The sequence below is a fragment of the Balaenoptera borealis genome (genome assembly GCF_965194805.1).
Source record: "Balaenoptera borealis genome assembly, chromosome: 2".
NCBI classification, from domain to species: Eukaryota; Metazoa; Chordata; class Mammalia; order Artiodactyla; family Balaenopteridae; genus Balaenoptera; species Balaenoptera borealis.
The window spans coordinates 182,367,088-182,387,066 of NC_138867.1; the positions used below are offsets into that span (position 1 = coordinate 182,367,088).

At 56.1% G+C, this 19,979-nt stretch overlaps 1 protein-coding gene across 5 annotated transcripts; it reads left to right on the top strand.

Annotated features, from left to right (window-relative positions):
- The first annotated feature begins 1,693 nt into the window (after positions 1-1,693).
- DAPK3 (death associated protein kinase 3) lies at positions 1,694-16,436 on the top strand. 5 transcript variants are annotated; one of them, XM_082381699.1, is made up of 9 exons: positions 1,694-1,837; positions 2,820-2,977; positions 9,487-9,847; positions 10,134-10,263; positions 10,510-10,558; positions 11,181-11,207; positions 12,323-12,475; positions 13,202-13,247; positions 13,724-16,436. In XM_082381699.1, exons 2-9 carry the CDS (start codon positions 2,916-2,918, stop codon positions 14,258-14,260), a joined length of 1,365 nt encoding a protein of 454 aa, XP_082237825.1. In that variant the 5' UTR covers positions 1,694-1,837; positions 2,820-2,915; the 3' UTR covers positions 14,261-16,436. The 5 variants fall into 5 exon arrangements, with proteins under 5 accessions (XP_082237825.1, XP_082237826.1, XP_082237829.1 ...); XM_082381700.1 differs by having other exon boundaries at positions 1,744-1,853; XM_082381703.1 differs by having other exon boundaries at positions 1,785-1,808.
- The last annotated feature ends 3,543 nt before the right edge of the window (positions 16,437-19,979 follow it).

Below are 19,979 nucleotides of genomic sequence, written 5' to 3' on the forward strand. Positions count from 1 at the left end.
TGGTGAACTTTGCCTAGAGCCAGATGACCAAGGTCAACATCAGTGATAAGTCAGGATGATAGTATGGACCCTTGGTAAGGAGTGATGAAAATGGCACTGTATGGGCTTCCTCCCTAAAACCCGTCACCCCTCTTTAACGATGAGAAAGACAAATCCCAATTGAGGGAGTAGACCAATCCTCAAAACTGTCTAAGTTATCAAAAACCGGAAAGTGAGAGAAGCTCAAAGCCCAGAGGAACCTAAGGAGACATAACTAAATGTGACGTGGGATCCTCGGACAGGAAAAGGACATTAGGGAAAAACAAGAACTCTGAATAAAGTATGGACTGGTTAATAAATGTATCACTCTTGGTTCATTAATGGTGACAAATACAAGATGTAATAGGGGAAACTGGATATGGGAGAAAGTGCTTTAGCTGTGAACTGAAGTGTGCTTAGGAGTTAAGAGTGGAGGAACGTGGTCCCCAGGCAGGAGGAAGAAAGAGCTGGTGCCATCTCAATGAGATGCTTGAGGCGAGAAGGCAAATGGTGTTGGAGTGAAAAAGGGGGGGAATTGCACGAGGTTAGGGTGGCCAGCAAGGACCAAAAGACACAGGTCTGTGTCAGATGGTATCTGAGCTAGTTCAGCATGGGCTTTGGGTTCGGGCCTCTCTGGGAGCGAATCTCAGTTATGCCTTTGCCGGCTGTGTGACTCCGGGTGGGTTACCTAACCTCTCTGGGGTCTGTTTCCCCAACTATAGAAAGGGTAAAATATTAATGTACTTTATCTCCTCGGGGTGTTGATTGGTACGCACTAAGGCTCAATCAATGCTAGCTGTTACCATGTATCTTGAGCTTAAAAGGAGTCACAAAACAATCCTCAAGGGGCTTCCGTGGTTGGTGCAGTGGTTAAGAATCCGTCTGCCAGTGCAGAGGACACGGGTTCGAGCCCTGGTCTGGGAAGATCTCACATGCCGCGGAGCAACTAAGCCCTTGCGCCACAACTACTGAGCCTGCGTGCCACAACTATTGAAGCCCACGCGTTTAGAGCCCGTGCTCCACAAGAGAAGTCATGCAATGAGAAGCCCGCGCACTGCAACGAAGAGTAGCCCTTGCTCGCCACAACTAGAGAAAGTCCACACTTAGCGACGAAGACCCAACACAGCCAAAGATAAGTACATAAATAAAATTTAAAAAAAAATCCTCAAGCATTAATGGCAACACCAGACCAATCTCCTAACCCAAAGCCCACACTGAACTAGCTCAGATACCATCTGACAATCTCCTAATTTGCATCTTTATGTATTTGGAATATGGTTAGCATTTTACAGAGAAGGAAACTGCCACTCAGGCACTAAAGCAGCCCAAGTGTTCACCTCAGGGTCTGTCATGCCGGAGCTGGGCCTTGGATTCGCGCTATCTCATGCCCAAGGTAGGCAGGAATAGGGATGCAGAATTTCAGCATCCCGCCTCCCAGCTTCAGGACCCCGGTCAGAGGAGAACGGGCGGGGCGGTCTAGGGGCCGGAAGTCGGAAGGCCGACTTCCGTAAGCTTGACTGGCGTTCTTTGCAGCCAATCACCTGCGGGAAGCCTAGCCTGTGCCAAAGACGAGGCAGCATTCTGGTGAGGAGGGCGGGAAGCGCGAGGGCCTGAGCCTGGAAGGCGGCGGTGGGCGGGCTTCACGAGCGGCGTGCGCACTGGCCAATGGGTGGTGGGCTCCACCTCTTGGGGGCGGGCCCTGGGGGCGCGGTGACGTCGCACGGGTCAGCGCGTCGAGGCCGCCAAGGCTGCGGGCCCTGAGGACGCGGAGGCGGCCAGCGCGGCTGAGGGTCCGGTTCGCGGCGCGGGGCCGAGGAGGGTGCGGAGCGGGCTCGGTCCGAGGCTGGCGGGTTGGGGGGCCCTTGGGGGACTTAGCGGGGGTCACGTTTGGGGACCCGAGGGATGACTGGGCGGGAGAAGAAGCTGGGCCGGGGCCTGTGAGGGGCGTGGCGGTCTCTGGGACGCTGGAGCAGGGACGTCAGGGGCTGGGGAGACCTTGGAAGCGTCTCTGAAGGAAGCCGTCGGGGTCTGCCTTGGAGCTTGGGAGACGGTCGGGGGAGAAGGACGATGGAGGAGACGCTCAGCTGTGGCCCTTTGAGGAGGCCTGTTGGGAGTGTGGAGACCGGGGTGGGGGGGCCTTCGGGGACGGGGAGAGGAAGAAGTTATATTTGCTAGGACGGTGGAGGTCAGGGGAAGCAAGAGCGGGTCGGGGCCTTTGGAGGAGCTTGGAAGCCATTGTCCAGTTACTGGGGAATTCAGGATTGGGGGGAGCAAGAGATGGGGTGAGCACAGCGCTGCAGAGGGTCTTAAGAGACCAGCCGAGGGGGAGGGGTTAGTGGGTAAGGGAAAGAGGGGTTGAGGCCGCTGATGGGTAGGGAGATGGAAGCGTGTTGGAGGTCTGGCAGGGAATCAGGGAGCCCCAGGGTTTGGGGGTGTGAAGAGTGTGGGGAACTTGCAGGAGTGTGTGGGGCTCTGGACGAGCAGGTTGGGAGAAGCCTAGGAGGGAGAGGTGGAAGAAGACAGGGGTGCTGTGTCTGGAAGCAGAGGTCTGTGGCTGGTGGGAGCTATGGGGGTGGAGGTGGCACAGCGGGGCTAACACTGACCTCGGGGGCGGTGTGGTATCTAAATGAGCCGACATATGGAAGTGCCCCGCCCACCAAGTGCAAGTGCTTTCTACAAGGACCGTGGAATTTCAGCATGGTGTAATGTGAAACCTATTTTGGGGGAGCAGGTCACTCCATTGACCTAGAAGTAATGGCTGGCATCTCACTCCTTTCTTATTTCCCTGTCTCCTCCTCCAGGGTCACAGCTAGAGGACTCCCTGAGGTCCTGTCCCCCGGGCCACTGTGACTGCGTTTGCACTGGAGTGGAAGGCGCTGGAAGGCAGACCGGCCGCTATGTCCACATTCAGGCAGGAAGATGTGGAAGACCACTATGAGATGGGGGAGGAACTGGGCAGGTGAGCTCTCCCCTCTGATGGGGCTCCAAGGAGGGGAGAGACCCGCTGTGGGGTTTTCTGGGTGTATCTCCTCTCCTGTCCTTTATCCTACTCTCCAGGAAGGGATGAGTCGGTATCATGTGCTGTGGAACGAGTTTGGGCTTTGGAGTCAGCCAGTCTGGGCCTGGAATTCTTGCTCTGACATCCTCTGTGCATTTCCTTTGGGGAGAAACATAACTGAGCACAAATGGCACCTAATACGGTGCCTGGCATTGGCGTGAGAGCAGTAGATGTTGGCAGGTTTTGTTGGTGAGGGTCTGTCCCTCTCTTTAATCCTCTCTTGTGGGAGGGCAGTTGAGTCTCCCCGGGTCTCGTACGTTTCCAGGGAAGGCCTCCTGTCTGGGCACACACCCTTGTGGGAAAGAGCGGAGGTTTCCCGATCCAGCCAGCAGCTGATTTCCTGCTGGGCTGGGCCTTGGAGCGTCCCCTGGGAGCGCCCCCCTCTCCTCAGACCTGCCAGGCACCATCCTCCCCCCCCACAGAGCCTCAGACCTTATTTGGTGAGTTTGTTGCTGGCCGGCCCCATGATGTCACCAGAATGGAATGTAAATAACTGAGCCATAAACTGAGCTGTTCATCAGGCCTTTGCTGAGAGAGTGTATGGGGCTCATTTGGGATTCTGAAGTCCCTCCTTTAGGAATTTCCTCCGGTAGAGTGGTAGAGAATGCAGGCCGTCTCCCCACCCCCAAAGAAGTCTCAGACTCTGTTGTTGAAAATGTATTAGGACCTGCTGCTGAGAGTAGTTTGGCAAAAGTCAGCAAAAATACCATGTATGTTCCCTTTAACCCACTGATTCTGCTGCTAGGAGTTAATTCCGTGGGAGTAGTACATACATGGACCTAAGGATCTAGGGACAGGGAGAGTTGGTGTAAGGACTTTCTGTGAGCAAAAGACGGGAAGCCTCTTCAGTGCCCGTCACAGCACCATAGCCTCGTCGATGGACTATTACGCAGCCATAAAAAGAGCCTGAAAAGAAACAAAATTGAGTTATCTGTAGTGAGGTGGATGGACCTAGAGTCTGTCATACAGAGTGAAGTAAGTCAGAAAGAGAAAAACAAATGCTGTCTGCTAACACAGATATATGGAATCTAAAAAAAAAAAAAAATGGTTCTGAAGAGCCTAGGGGCAGGACAGGAATAAAGTCACAGACATAGAGAATGGACTTGAGGACACGGGGAGGGCGAAGGGTAAGCTGGGACGAAGTGAGAGAGTAGCATGGACTTATGTATACTACTGAATGTAAAATAGGTAGCTAGTGGGAAGCAGCCGCATAGCACAGGGAGATCAGCTCTGTGCTTTGTGACCACCTAGAGGGGTGGGATAGGGAGGGTGGGAGAGAGACGCAAGAGGGAGGGGATATGGGGATATATGTATATGTATAGCTGATTCACTTTGTTATACAGTAGAAACTAACACACCATTGTAAAGCAATTATACTCCAATGAAAATGTTAAATAAAAAAAAAGAGCCTGGCAACTTGTATAATGCAAGCCTCGTAGAGAGTTTATTGAAATTTTCTAGTAGCTGTGTCAATTTTAATAATTTTTTTTATAATTAACCTTTTTTTTAATTAATTGATTTTTAAAAATTTATTTATTTGGCTGCGCCAGGTCTTGGTTGCGGCACGCAGGATCTTTGTTGCCGCATGCGTGGTCTTTAGTTGCGGCATGCGGGGTCTTTAGTTGTGGCTTGCGGACTTCTTAGTTGTGGCATGCATGAGGGATCTAGTTCCCTGACTGGAGATCGAACCCATGCCCCCTGCATTGGGAGCGTGGAGTCTTAGCCACTGGACCACCAGGGAAGTCCCAATTTTAATGATTTTAGTAATGTATTCTACTTAACCCAATATGTCAAACTGTTATCATTTTGCTTGTGATCATTATAGAAATTACTAATGAAATAGTTTACTGCCTTTTATTGATGTGCACCTTTGAAATCTGGTGTGTCTTGTACACTCACAGCACATGTTAATTCGAATGGGCTGGACAGCTTCCATGTGGCCAGTAGCTGCCATCTTGGACAGCGCTGCCCTATGTAGTGATCCAGAACATTCTTGGAGACACATGAGGTGAAGGATTAATGCCACAGAACACTGTGCATACTGTGCTGCAATTTGTATAAATTGCAGATGTTGTTTGGACATCTGAGTCCTGGGCTGTTTTTTTGTTACATTTCCATTCATCTGTGAAAGGCCCTACCAGGCAGATACTGTTATTATCCTCATTTTATAGATAAAGAAACTGAGGCTGAGAGCAGGGAAGCGGCTTGCCCAAGGCTATACAGACTAAAAGTGGCCAGGCAGGATTCAGACCTTGAGGCCAGGCCCTGCCGGCTGCAAAGCCCAGGCATGCTGGAACCAGTGCTGGAACCAGAGGTGGGCATCCAGCTTCTTCTGCCTGTCTCGAGTAAAGCATGGTCGTGTTTCCTTGTCCCAAGAGTCACGGGCTAAATGAACTGGGGGTGAGTTTCTTTGTGCGCCTGTGCGGATGTGTATGGAGGGTTCTTTCCTCCTAATTCAAGTCACCTGGACAGTCTTGGGAAATAAATGAATCTGCGGTTGGTCATTGTAGACCTCCAGCCTGGCTTCCACGTCACGGAGAGCTGTGTGTGTCTGTATTCGTCAGCTCGGGCTGCTGTAGTAAAGTGCCTCAGACTGGAGGGCATGAACAGTGGAGGTTGATTCTCTCACGGTGCTGAAGGCTGGACATCCAAGGTCGAGGTGTCAGCAGGCTTGGTTCCCTCTGAGGCCTCTCTCCTTGGTGTGTAGATGGCTGCCTTCTCCCCATGTCCTCACATTTTCTCCCTCTGTGCATATCTGTGTCCTAAACTCCTGTTCTTATTATAATCTCCTTATAAGGACACCAGTCATACTGGATTAGGACCCACACCAGTGATCTCATTTTGTACTTAATTACCTCACATTTTGAGGTTCTGGGGGTTAGGATTTTGGGGGACACAATTCAACACCTAACAGTGTCTTTGTCCCTCTTCCCATGAACTCTTTCTTTGTTAGTTTTTTTGTTAGTTCAGCTTGGAATAAAGCTAGAGGGGAAAAAAATCCTTGTATTTGAGAATTAGGCCACATGTCCAGTGCTTAGCAGTGTTCCGGGCACGCGGCGAACACTTGGCCCTCGAAGTTATTACCGTTAGGCGTCATTGTGGGATGGAAGGTGGACCTGGAAGAACTTGCTTGGTTGATGTCGGCAGAGGGGAGGGGGAAAGGCCTTTCAGGTGTGGGGAATGTTAGCTAAGATGTGGAGGTGGGGGCAGGAGCACAGCGTGGATTTCCGTGCGGGGGGCGAGGCCTGATCAGGGACACTTGACATTTCTCGTCTGACCTGTGCTCTTGGCTTTTAGACTAGTGTATGAGTGTCCTGTTGCTGCTGTAACAAATTACCAGAATTTAGTGGCTTAGAACAACACCCATTTGTTATCATAAAGGTCTGGGAGTCAGAAGTCTAAAATGGATCTGCAGCGTTGGTCCTTCCGGAGGCTCCAGGGGAGCAGCGGTTCCCGCCTTTTCCAGCTTCTAGAGGCGCCGCATCCCTGGCTCGCGGCCCCTTCTGCATCCTCACAGCCAGCAGCGCAGCATCTCCCATCTCGCTCTGCCTCTGACCCTCCCACCTCCGTCTTACAAGGACCCTGTGATGACACTGGGCCCCCCAGGGAATCCAGGGTCATCCCCATCTCAGGGGCCTTAACTTAATTCTGTCTGCAAAGGCCCTCTGCCCCATGAGGTGACGTGTCCACAGGTTCTGGGGATTTGGATGTGGACCCTTATTTAGCCTACCCTGGTTGGTAATAATTTGCACTCCCCACCTTGATCCTCACCTGCCTGAGTGTGCTCGGAGCGTGTCTGCAGTGGCCTGCCGTGGGCGCCTTTGTGTCTCAATGCTCACGAGGGCAGCGCTTCAGGTGTTTGCTGGCTGCAGGTGGTCCTGGGCGTCCCAGTGAGGTCCACTTACTGGGACACACCCAGTTGGGTCCCTCGGCTTTTCTGAGGGCCCTGCTGGCTTGGCAGAGGCGCCCCTCACTCGTTTCTCGTTCTGTCTGGCCTGTCCTCCCTGTGCTGTCACCAACTTAAGAGACCCCTCCTGTCCCCAAGGCCCATCTGCACAATTCCTTCCTCTGCGTGCTCGTCCCCCATTTCCACGAGATGTCACATAGTCACCTAGTCTCCTTTCCCTTGACCCCCAGTGGTGCCTGGTTGAAGTTTCTTGTCTGGAATGTGTGCCTTCTGTCTTAGAATTAGTTTCTCTGCTCACGTGTGTGTTCATATATCCTCTGGAGGCTGGGGTGCACGACTCATGGCCTTTGGGCCACATCCGGCCCTCACCTAGTTCAGTATGGCCCGCCTACGAACGTAGGATGGTTTTTTCCTTGTTTAAAGGGTTATAAAAACACACAAGAATTGTGACAGAGACCACATGGCCCGTAAAGCTTAAAATATTTACCCTCTGGCCTTTTTCATTCAACTCCTGAGTGAAAGCAAGTTAACGTAAGTTCCTAGATAGCAAAAGAATACGGACATTGGACAGCTCCCTGGAGTGCAGTAAAGAGAGTTTCTCTCTTTCTCTTCAGATACCAGGGGTCTTGAGATACAAGTCACACACCATACAGTTTACTCATTTAAAGTGTACAATTTAATGATCTTTCATACATTCACAGGGTTCTACAACCTTCACCATTAACTACTTTCAGAACGTTTCCATCACTCCAAAAGGAAACCTCATCCCCATGAGCAGTCACCCCCATCCCCTCCCCCAGCCCCACCACCACGAACCCACTCTCTGTGTCTGTGGATCTGCCTGTTCTGGACATTTCCCATCAATGGAATCACACACTGGGTGTCCTTCTGTGTTTGGCTTCTCTCTCTGAGCATCGTGTTCTCAGGGTCCATCCACGTTTTAGCGAGTGTCAATGCTTCTCTCCTTTTGATGGCTGAGTGATGTGCCCGTGTGTGGAGGGACCACATTTTGTGTATCCATCATCTGTTGAGGGTTATTTCCATCTTATGGCTACTGTGAATAATGGTGCTGTGCACATTTGTGTGCAAATTTTTGTGGAGTGATATTCCTGGGTCCGACGGTAACTCCATGTTTCACCTTTTGAGGAACCGCCAGACTATTTTCCACCGCGGCTGCCCCGTCTCACACTCCTACCAGCCATGCACCTGGGTTCCGGTTTCTCCACATCCTCACTCTTCTCTCTTGTTGTGAAAATGTATGTACTTCTTTCACTCTGCCTATTGAATAACAAGCTCTTTTTTTTTTTTAAAGGTGATAGACATCCTTTTATTTATTTATTTTTTGGCTGAGCCACACGGCATGTGGGATCTTAGTTCCCCGACTAGGGATTGAACCCGTGCCCCCTGCACTGGGAGCATGGAGTCTTAAACACTTCCACTCCAGGGAAGTCCCTGAATAAGAAGCTCTTTTGAACTCAGTGGTTTTTTATCTTAGATTTTAAACAATGATGAAATACGCTGTGAGAAGTTGAATCGTATAGAGTCATATCAAATAAAAAGTAAAAACCCCTTTTCACTGCCCTCAGTCGCACTCCTCAGAGATGTCTCTTGCTCACAGCTTGGTGTGTGTCCTTCAGACCTCTTTTCCTGCATCTACACACATAAACATACCTGCATAGGTGGGTACAGCATGTACCTTTTTTACCCAGAAAAATCTTGTTCCTTGTGTTATCTTGCAGCTGTCTTCACTGAGCCGGTCTTCACGGGTATCTGTCTTTTCTTTTTTTTTTTTTAATTATTTTATTATTTTAACTATTTATCTTTGGCTGCGTTGGGTCTTCGTTGCTGCGCATGGGCTTTCTCTAGTTGCAGCGAGAGGGGGCTACTCTTCGTTGCGGTGTGCAGGCTTCTCATTGCCGTGGCTCTTCTTGTTGCGGAGCACGGGCTCTAGGCATGCGGGCTTCAGTAGTTGTGGCGCATGGGCTCAGTAGTTGTGGCTCGCGGGCTCTAGAGCGCAGGCTTAGTAGTTGTGGCGCACGGGCTTAGTTGCTGTGTGGCATGTGGGATCTTCCCGGACCAGGGCTTGAACCCGTGCCCCCTGCATTGGCAGGCAGATTCTTAACCACTGCACCACCCGGGAAGCCCACGGGTGTCTTTCCAGTCAGCACAAGGAGAGTCATTCTTTTCCAAGACTGTGAAAATTCTGCCTGACTTACCATGATGGGAGTCCAGCTCCCTTTTGATAAACGTGGAGCCGTTTCTGTTCTTTCACTGCTGCAGAAACGCCAGGTAGCCACTGTATTCACCAATTTGCACTCACGTGGGAGCACCCCTGCCAGGTGGGGTGCATTCTTCAGCTGGTGGGGTGCACCTCAGCATGGTGCCAGGAGCTGGGACGAGCTGTCCCAGGAGGTTGCATCATCCGAGCGCGGCCCAGTCCCAAGAGTCCTGTGACCCTCTCGGCGCCCACTCCCCACTCTCCCCTCCCGCTCTGTCCCTGCAGCGGCCAGTTTGCGATTGTGCGGAAATGCCGGCAGAAGGGCACTGGGAAGGAGTACGCGGCCAAGTTCATCAAGAAGCGCCGCTTGTCGTCCAGCCGCCGGGGGGTCAGCCGGGAGGAGATCGAGCGGGAGGTGAACATCCTGCGGGAGATCCGGCACCCCAACATCATCACGCTGCACGACATCTTTGAGAATAAGACTGACGTGGTGCTCATCCTGGAACTGGTCTCGGGCGGGGAGCTCTTCGACTTCCTGGCGGAGAAGGAGTCGCTGACAGAGGACGAGGCCACCCAGTTCCTCAAGCAGATCCTGGACGGCGTCCATTACCTGCACTCCAAACGCATCGCCCACTTCGACCTCAAGGTAGCCCCGCTGGGCCCTCAGGACAAAGCTGGGGACCAGCCTGACCGGGGAGGGTGAGGATGGGGGCCGAGAGGGTCCACCTCCCCTCGGCACAGGATGTCCTTGCCCGGGGCGTTGGGGAGACAGACTGGCTCAGGCCTGGACCTGTGCGGGGGTCAGCCCGCACAAACCCCGCACGCTGGGATTGGGAGGTGCTCAGGGACAACCTGGCGCTGTTCCCTGAGGTGCCAGGCTGGCAGCAGCACTGCCTCCCGCCCAGCGCCCTGCCTTCCCTCCCCGCCCCCAGCCAGAGAACATCATGCTCCTGGACAAAAATGTGCCCAACCCGCGGATCAAGCTCATCGACTTCGGCATCGCCCACAAAATCGAAGCAGGGAACGAGTTCAAGAATATCTTTGGCACCCCGGAGTTCGTGGGTAAGGCCCGGTGTGGGCCTTGGGGGGTACTGGAGGACTTCCAGCTGGCATGGGGTGAGGCAGGCCCACTGGCCTCAGGTTTCCCTTCCTGGCCCCGGCGCTGGACATGGGGACTCAAGGCCTGGCGTTGGTGCTGTCACCGTCCTGGCCTTCCCTGCCGAGAGCCGGCCTTGTCTGAGTGGGCTCTGTCTGCTGGTGCCCCCTTAGCCACACCCGGCACCTGACCCTGTCTGCCTATCTCTGCAGCTCCCGAGATCGTCAACTACGAGCCCCTGGGTCTGGAGGCGGACATGTGGTGAGTGGGGGGCGGTGGGCCCGGGGCTGCCCTCGTCGCTTCTCCTCAGGGCATCCCCCATCTGTCCCCAGGAGCTGCCGGTCACAGCCGCAGGCCGAAGTGTAGCCTCTTCTCCTGGTCTTGGAGCTGTGGGGCAGGGGCAGGACAGACTGCTGCCTTAGAACAGGGTTGGCCAATGACCCAGGCCCATGAGCTCGGAATGGTTCTCACGTTTCTGGAGGGTTGTTAAAAACACACACGCACGTGTGGCAGAGACCATCTGTGGCCCCCAAAGCCCCGCTCAGCGTCTCGCCCTTTAGAGAAGGAGTTTGCCAGCCCTGCCCTTGGCCACAGCAGCCCCGTCGAGGGCCCCACGTCTGCATGTCTGTGGTGCCTTTGGACTCTGTCCACACCGCCCCGACCCTGGCCAGTTTAAGCCTGGACAGGCAGGTGTGGCCATAGGCACTTCAGCGTCCAGTCCTGAGACCCTCTGAGCAGAGCGAGGGCCTTGGTGGGGGCTGTGCAGCCCCTGGAGGGAGAGGGTCCCTGGGGCTGACGGGCCTGCTGCCGACCGGGCTCTGGGGTTGGGGTGCTGTGCCCCCGGCTGAGCTGACCCCTGTCTCTTCTGTATGTTCTCTTCCAGGAGCATTGGCGTCATCACCTACATCCTGTGAGTACCTGCTCGGCGCTTCCTGCCCCCTCCTGGGGCCCTGCTGGGTCAAGAGGAGGGTAGGGAGGCTTCTGTGCGGGGACAGAGAGTGGAAGGCAGCACCCTCAGTGCTCTGATGTGTCGCGGCGCTCGGGAACTCTGGATGGGTGGACGAATGCATGAGTGAATGAATGAATTTGTGCAGGAGAGAGAGGTGTGTTCAGGAGAGTTCAGAAGGCAGGGCCTGATCGTGTGAAACAACCGTGCAAGGCCCTGGGCCGGGATGGCGTGTCCCCCTCGTCCTCTGGCTGGCAGCTCCTAGGCGTGGTGGATTCAGACACGGGCCCGTTGGAGAGTAACTCAGCCTCCAGCCCCTCCCCTTCCTGGAGGTCAGGGGTGAGGATGAAAGTTCCATCCCTGTAACCCCACTTGCTGGTTCCCCGGCCACCGGCCCCCTCCTTAGGGCCTTTCCAAAGTCACCTCAGTGGCATCAACTCAGGTGTGGTTGGAGGGGGCTTCTTGTGAACAACAAAAACACTCCTTTCATCTAGAACCTTGAGCTGTTTTAGGAAAGGGAACAAAGACCAAATATTATAACAGAAGATGCTCCCACCTTGGGTTTTAGGAAATGACGAGGGTTTTCGGATGTGTGTGCCTGAGGATTGGAGTGAAGACCACATATACATTTGTCACCCTAAGTCACAGCATCACGTACCCAGAACCCCACAGTGTGGTGCTGTGGCCTCAGTGCAGCATGTCTGGAAGACACACGACGTCTACGGTGTTGGCCAGGACTCCCCCTGACCTCCCCCCAAAGTTAGCCGTTTTCCCTCTAACTACTACACGCTTCAGGGAAGTGCCTCAAGGTTGTGCGTCTGCGTAGCTACTTTGAGATTCTGCAGAGATTTTGCCCACCCATTTCAGCACCCCTCACTGGCTGGGCAGTGGGTTTTCACTGCTTCTGGTTGGAGGCTGGGCGCAGTTGTGGTTGGTGGCCATGGGCCCGGCATCGCCCTTCCTCCACGTCTGCCCCCTGCATGGGCATGGCGGAGTCGGGTGGTGGCGTGGACAGCGGCCTGGTTGTGGGGTGACCGCTGGGCTGTCCGGCCCCACTGAGCCTGGTGTCCATCTTCCAGTTTGAGTGGCGCGTCCCCATTCCTGGGAGAGACCAAGCAGGAGACCCTGACCAACATCTCGGCCGTGAACTACGACTTTGACGAGGAGTACTTCAGCAACACCAGTGAGCTGGCCAAGGACTTCATCCGCCGGCTGCTCGTCAAAGACCCCAAGTAGGAGCGCTGGGCCGGGCAGGGAGGGCCTGGCGAGGCCCCCAGGATAGGCGCTGTGGCCGAGGACAAGTAACACGTCCGTGTCCGTCCGAGCCGCCACCTTCCTGTTACTGGGAATCGGGCGTGGCTTCTGCTTTGGGCTGGAGATAGCACAGAGAAGTTAGGTCGGCCCTCTTAAGAAGCTGTCTCTTAAGCTTTTAATTTGTGGCCAACGTTTAAGATAGGAGGTTTCTTATAAGATTCCAGATTACTATTTGTTTTTTCTTAGAAAAAAATCTAACTGTGCTGGCAGCACGGAGCCTGTATTCACACAGAGGTGCTCCCATGGGCCACAGTCCTCCCCAGCCTCCTCCTCTAGGCACCTGAGTTGTGAGACCCCAGTGTTAAGTGTCAACACTGTGAGCGAAACCCCTCAGAAAACATGGAGACCCTGGAGTCCGCACCCCCAGGCCCCTTGACGGGCTCCTTGTGGTTGGCCAAGCAGAGTGGAAGCTCTTCATGGTGCCTGTACTTTCACGGTCATTTCAGGGACTTGCTGCTGGGCTGGAGGGTGACTTTAGGGACTTGGGGGGGGTCCCCAGGGGCGGGTGCCTGAGTCAGCCACAGGTGGGGCTGAGAGCCAGAGTTGCAGCAGGGAGAGCATGGCTCACCCCTTCCTGCTCTCTGCGTCGGGGAGGATGGTAAAGTGGCCCACGTGCAACTAACTAGGGTTGGGGGCTCTTCCAGGAGGAGAATGACCATCGCCCAGAGCCTGGAGCATTCCTGGATCAAGGTGAGGCAGTGGGGCTGCCCCCACGTAGGCATGGCAGGTGTGAGCAGCCTCTGGCATGGGGGAGGGTCCCCAGGGGAGCGGGCCCGGACGGTGTGGGGCGCGGGGTGTGCATGGACGTGGTGTCGGAGCCATCTCAACGGAGATGCCGGCTGGAGTCCATGGCCCCTCTGCACGTAGCAGGGCTCCCTCCCCAGAACTTCCCAGAAAGGGGTCACCTCCAGGCCCGGGTTAGGGTTGGCAACCTCTGTAAAGAGCCAGAGAGTAAATGCCTTTGGGTTTGTGGTCTGTGGCACGACCACGTAGTCTGCCATCCATTTTCGGCTCGGCCATCAGAGCGTGGAAGCTCCAGGAGCACGTGTACGTGAATGGGCAGGGCTGCGTGCCAATGAAAAGCGAGCGGAGGGCCGGGTGTGGGCCGGGGGGGAATGCTCCCCCTGCCGGCCCCTGGTCCAAGGCGCCCTCCCCTCCTGCTGCAGGCGATCCGGCGGCGGAACGTGCGGCGAGAGGACAGTGGCCGCAAGCCGGAGCGGCGGCGCCTGAAGACGGCCCGCCTCAAGGAGTACACCATCAAGTCGCACTCGAGCATGCCCCCCAACAACACCTACGTCAACTTTGAGCGCTTCTCCAAGGTGCTGGAGGAGGTGGCGGCGGCCGAGGAGGGCCTGCGTGGGCTCGAGCACAGCCGGCGCCTGTTCCACGAGGACATCGAGGCGCTGACGGCAATCTACGAGGAGAAAGAGGCCTGGTACCGCGAGGAGAACGAGAGCATCGGCCAGGACCTGCGGCGGCTGCGCCAGGAGCTGCACAAGACCGAGGCGCTCCAGCGGCAGGCCCAGGAGGAGGCCAAGGGTGCCCTGCTGGGGGCCAGCGGGCTCAGGCGCCGCTTCAGCCGCCTCGAGAACCGCTACGAGGCGCTGGCCAAGCAGGTGGCCTCCGAGATGCTGTTCGTGCAGGATCTGGTGCGTGCCATGGAGCAGGAGAAGCTGCAGGGCGGGGAGTGCAGCCTCCGCTAGGGCCGCTCGGGGCGCGGTGTCCTGCACCCCGGGGGAGCCCCCCGTCACCCTGCTGTGGCCCTGGATGTCCACGGCTGAGGGGAGGGCTTTGGCCCGGCTCTGCGCCGGGAGGACGTGGCTGACCTGGGCCTTCTCTGCGCAACCCAAGTCGTCATCCCCGGGCCCCGGCTCAGCCCCTCCCTCCTGCAACTCGACTCTGGGGGCTTCCGGGGCAGCATCACCTCAGGAACTCTGCAAGGGGTTGGCACTGCCAAGACAGCTCTGGCTGTGGTGGACACCGATGCCTCACACGTGGCAGGGTGTAGGGGTGGCAGCCTCCATGTGCAGGGCCTGGGTCAGCGGCTGCAGGCCCTCCATGTGGTCTGAGTGCATGGAGCCTTGGTGTGGGGACGGGGGTGTCTGAGTGCCCCGGGCTCGCCCCAGGGCTCAGAATTGGAGGGGCCTCTGCTCGACAGCCCGGCTCCTCCTGTTCTGGAGACGGATGGCTGCTCTTCCAGGGTCTGTGGTGGAGGTGGCCTCTGAGCCCAGCTCTTCAGATCCCCCAGCCCCTCGCAGGGCCCCCAGCCTGGGGCTGGGCACCAGGGCCAGAGCTGAGGAGATGACGCAGCCCTCGAGGAGGTGTGGGTCTGGGGGTTGTATTGGGGGCAGTGTGTGGCAGGGCACAGCGCCCGGATGCAGTAAAGGAAACATCTGTAAAGCTGAGTCTCCACTCCCTCCCTGAGGCAGGCCCACTGGGGGCGGGGAAGGGGGTGAAGAGCTGTGGCCGCATGGAGCCTCCCGCGGGCAGGCTGTGGAACCATCCCCTGCTCTCCAGCTCCCTGTCAACGCACAGCACTGACTCTGAGAGCCATCGGCAGGGGTCCCACCTGCTGCCTTGCCTTGTTCCTCTCCCTCCCCCAGTGCTGCCTGCAGGACAGCACCTCTCGGCTGGGCCCCCCGGAGTAGCTGCTGGAGGCCCGTGTTCCCAGCGTCCCCTCCTGGAGAGCCCCAGGACCCCTTACACACGCCCCACCCCATGTTCTGTGCCGCACATTTGACTGCCTTTGCTGGCCTGGTGTTTCCAGGGACCCCCTCTCCGGTGGAGGTGGAGCCTTGGCGAGTGCTGGCCTGAACCACAGGGTTAAGAGGGTTTCAGCGGGCAGTGCCGCTGTGTGCCACTAGGTGCTGCCCTGGAGTGGGGTCTTGCACCCCAGAGAGAGTGCCCTGAGAGCCAGGCTTCAGTGGAACGTGAGTCCCCGGCTGGTGGCCCCTCTGAGCTCAGAATTCTCTGCTGCTGGTTGTATTAATCGAGGGACCCCTGTGCAGCACCCCCTTGACCTGAGAGGAGTCCTCGCGACAGAGGCCAGCCCAGGCCGAGTGCAGCGAGGAGCTGGGCAGGTGGGCGGGTACTCCACCTGTGGCCCTGGCTGGGGCTCAGGCCCAGGACCCTGCGGGGCCGAGGAGGCTTTGGGACCTGGATGTGGGGCTGGCACAGGTGGGGGTCGGCCTGCTGTACGCCCCTCACGAGCTCCACTGCGTGACACACATGCCTCTAAGCGTATGCGTGCTGCTCGGAGGCGTGTGTGTCAGCCTAGAGGAAGTGAAGCGTGGCTTCCCTGGCGTCCTGCTCGTCTCTGCTTGGGCCCAAGCAGGGGCGGCCAGTCTTGGCAGTCATCTGGTGCCACGGCCTCTCCGGCCTCTTGTATCTCCCTCTCTCTGTCACTGCCTGCTCCCACAGCCCTGGGGGCCTTGGAGGCTGCTCCGATCTTGGGGCTCAGGTGGACTGGACTTCTTGTCGTCGCTAGGAGGTGGTGGCGTCCAGGCAGCTGGAGTGGCCTTGGAGGGGTTTCCTGTCACTTTGCTCCTCCTGAGATGCTGCCGGGTCACATGTGGGCTCCCCGGCCCTGCTTTGGGCCCTCCGGGAGGAGATGTCCTTGCCGCTCCTGCTCCCACTCGCCTCGGCCTCTGGGTCTGGAACGTGGTTCCAAAGAAGGCCCTCTGACCCTCTTCCTCCTTCCCAGCGGCCTGCTCAGCCTTCTGTTGCCTCGTTCCATGCGTCCCTCCCCCTACCGGTTTTTTAAAACTAATTTTAGAAAAATTGAGATAAGGCTCACTGTACAATTCATCCCTTTTCATTTGTCTGTTTTTGATCAACAACTTCCACTTTTAAAGTCTCAGTAAATTTCAGTTTGTCGAATGGTTGGACCCACTCAGGTTTCTCCAGTTGGTCTGTGATTGCTCCACAGCTGTCGCCTGGTTATTAGGCCTTCAAGGCAGGACCCTGAGCAGCAGATCCCCCGATGGTACGTTGCAAAGCACGGTCGGCCCGCGGCAGGAAAGGGGCACCAAGTGTGGATAATTGTATAACATCAGTAGGCCGTGGTCTGGGTGCCTCCCACGGAAAGGGAGGAGCTTCCGTGCAGTGCTAGAGGGTCTCCAGACCCCGAGAGGGGTGAGCCGGAGGCTCCCTGAAGGCCTCAGGGGACCAGTGAATAGCATTCATCCAGCCGTCATTTCCCCAGTCATGCCGCACTGTGGGCCCCACGTCAGGCCCTGGGAGATGGCGGTAGGAGTTGGACGCAATGGTCTGTCTTGATAAGGGCAGGGGCGGGGCCCTCACCCATCCAGCCTTTCTGATGGAGACTTCCAGGTAGAAACCACAATTCCCTTTGGACTCACACCTGCCCTTTCCGTATCCAAAGTACCTCTGTGCTGAGGGCAAATTCCCCAGCGTCTTCAGTGGGTAATGTGAGCAGGTGTCCTTGCTTTGGAGATGACCTCTGCCCCCTGACCCGGGTTATCTTGCTCAGTGCAGCCTCGGCGTCCTCAATCTGTCAGTTAAGGGCACAGGGAACCACTTTGTGGTCATAAAGCACCTCCCAGTGTATCTGGCCCATGCAAGCACTTACAAATAGTGCTGTCCCTTTGTAGAGCCCCTGGGACTGACGTGCTGTTATTAGTCTTGTCTGTGACAGACAGGCCCCAGAGTGGCCCCCACGTAGCCCTGCCGCCTGCTCCCCACCCCCTGGAGAGCAGGCTGGCCTCGTGGCAGGTTCTGACCAACAGAACGCTGGGAAGGTGATGGAGTCACTTCCGTGGTTAGGCTGCGCAGCCTATGATTTCCGTCTTGCCAGCTGACTCCCTTGCTGGCTTTGATGCAGTGAGCCGTCATGTTGGACAGGCCCACGTGGCAAGGAACAGCCAGCAAGCAGCGAAGCCCACTGACCACGTGAGGGGTCCTAACAGTGGGCCCCGCCCTAGTCGAGCCTTCGGATAAAACCCAGCCTGGACTGACATCTGGATTGCAGCTTCCTGAGGGACCCTGAGCACAGGACCCAGGTAAGCCAATCAAGACTCCTGACCCACAACTGTGAGATGATAATGTGTATTGCTTTAAGGCACTAGGTTTGTTACACAGCAGTAGCTGACTCACGCTGATGAAGGTGTGCTGCATCCACTTACAGGTTCACAGAGTAATTCAACTCTCACTGCCCCTCTTTTGGCACCCTGTCCCTCTGCCACGCCCTCAGCCCCTTTTCTTTCAGGGGTGTGATTGGGGGGGTGCATGTTAGCACCTTCTGCTCTGAGGAGAGTGGGCCTCCCAGCAGGTCTGCAGAGCGAGGACTCCCCACATCTGTTTTTTAAAAAAATATTTATTTGGTTGCACCAGGTCTTTGTTGCAGCATGTGGGCTCAGTTGCAGCACACGGGCTCCTTAGTTGTGGCATGCGAACTCTTAGTTGCAGCATGCATGTGGGATCTAGTTCCCTGACCAGGGTTGAACCCGGGCCCCCTGGATTGGGAGGACGGAGTCCTATCCACTGCACCACCAGGGAAGTCCCCCCTGCATCTGGTTTTGCTCTTACGCAAAATGGGAGTGTCTTCTTGCCTGCTTCTTGAGACGGGGGGTGGGGGTGGGGGGAATGAACCGTGGGAGCCGTGAATCCTGTCCCTCCAGCTGGCGAGAGTCAGGCTGGACCTGCCCTGAGGTTCGCTTAGGGTTTGGCTGCCATGTGCGTGAAGCTCGTTGCAAGGAAGGTGTTGAAAGCCCGTGTTTATCTCAGAGCAAAGCTTGCGCAGAGGATGGCGAGTGAGGGAGGCTGGGCTTCCACTGCCGGCTCCGCCCCGAAACTGCAGCAATCCCCCTCCCTGCCTGCCGCACAGTGGTGGTGCCCCCCCACCCCCACCCCGAGACGCTATGAGGAGTCACCGGGAACCTGGAGAGCACTGCGGAAGCTGATCAGGTCAGAGGGATGAGACCTCAGACCAGCAGAGCTCGTGTCCCCAGGCAGGTCAAGTTCTCCAAGTGGACGTCGTGACACCAGCTGCAGAGAGAGACGGCAGCAGGCACAGGGGTCATGATCGTGCCTCTAGAGCCACTCGCCCCTACACCCCCGCCACTGGGGAGGGGAGAGGGTCTGGGAGGGCTCAGATTTTGGGCGGTCAACAGAGTCCAAGCTTTATTAGATTGAAGTCACGAGGGTCAGAGAAGGTCAACATCATTATCGCTTAGGTTCCAGCTTGATCTGGTGGCTGAGCTCTTGAAGGGAGCATAAATTTGGCAAAACAGGGACTTCCCTGGCGGTCCAGTGGTTAAGACTTCATGCTGTCAATGCAGCGGGCACGGGTTCCATCCCTGGTCAGGGAACTAAGATCCCGCATGCCTGGCAGTAAGTAAACAAATAAATTTGGCAGAACAGCTCAAGCAAGTGCTTCCGGTGAGTCTTTACAACTGACTTATTATCTTTGCTATTGTTACTTCTCTTGTCTGATAACAGTCTTTCATCCCTGCATTCTTTTGTTTCCTTAAGCTCATTAATTATTGAGACCTGTTCAAGGACAAACACTGTGGCCAGGCTTAGATCCCAAAATGGCTTAGGCAAAAAAATGGCTTCTCTAATGTCAAGAAAGCCGTGTCTGATTCTGGTTCTCTGGGACCCCTACCGTATCTGCTTACATCAGCTCCCTCAGGCCAGGGTGCGTCACTGGTGAGGCAGCGTGGGTGGGGCTGTGGCAAAATGCCCTCCCGGGCTGGGCAGGGACAGACCTGCTGGTCGTGGTTGGGCTGCTGAGCCAGAGGCTCTTGGGTCAGTGACTTGTATTTTTTTTTTTTTTAATTAATTTATTTTTGACTGTGCTGGGTCTTCGTTACTGCGCGTGGGCTTTCTCTAGTTGTGGCAAGTGGGGGCTACTCTTCATTGCAGTGTGCGGGCTTCATTGTGGTGGCTTGTTGCGGAGCACAGGCTCTAGGTGCACGGGCTTCAGTAGTTGTGGCACCCAGGCTCAGTAGTTGTGGCCCACGGGCTCTAGAGCACAGGCTCTGTAGTTGTGGCACACGGGCTTAGTTGCTCTTTGGTATGTGGGATCCTCCCAGACCAGGGATCGAAACCCGTGTCCCCTGCATTGGCAGGCAGATTCTTAACCACTTGCACCACCAGGGAAGGCCGTATTTTTTTTTTTTGGCCGTACTGCATGGCATGCGGGATCTTAGTTCCCCGACCAAGTCCCACTGCAGGGTAAGGGGTGGCTGGATGCAGGACGTCTGACACGGACAGATGAGTAGACGGCTCTTCATTAGGCACAAGGACTGACAGCCCCGGGGAGAAGGACGCCGCAGGCCCTGCAGGGCACTTGGGGCGCAGTCAGGAGCAGAGTGTGCGGGCAGCCTTTAGTGACGAGAGGATGAGGTGGCCTCCAGTTCTGTGGGAGGATGTCACTGACTTGCTTGAATCATTCCGTGG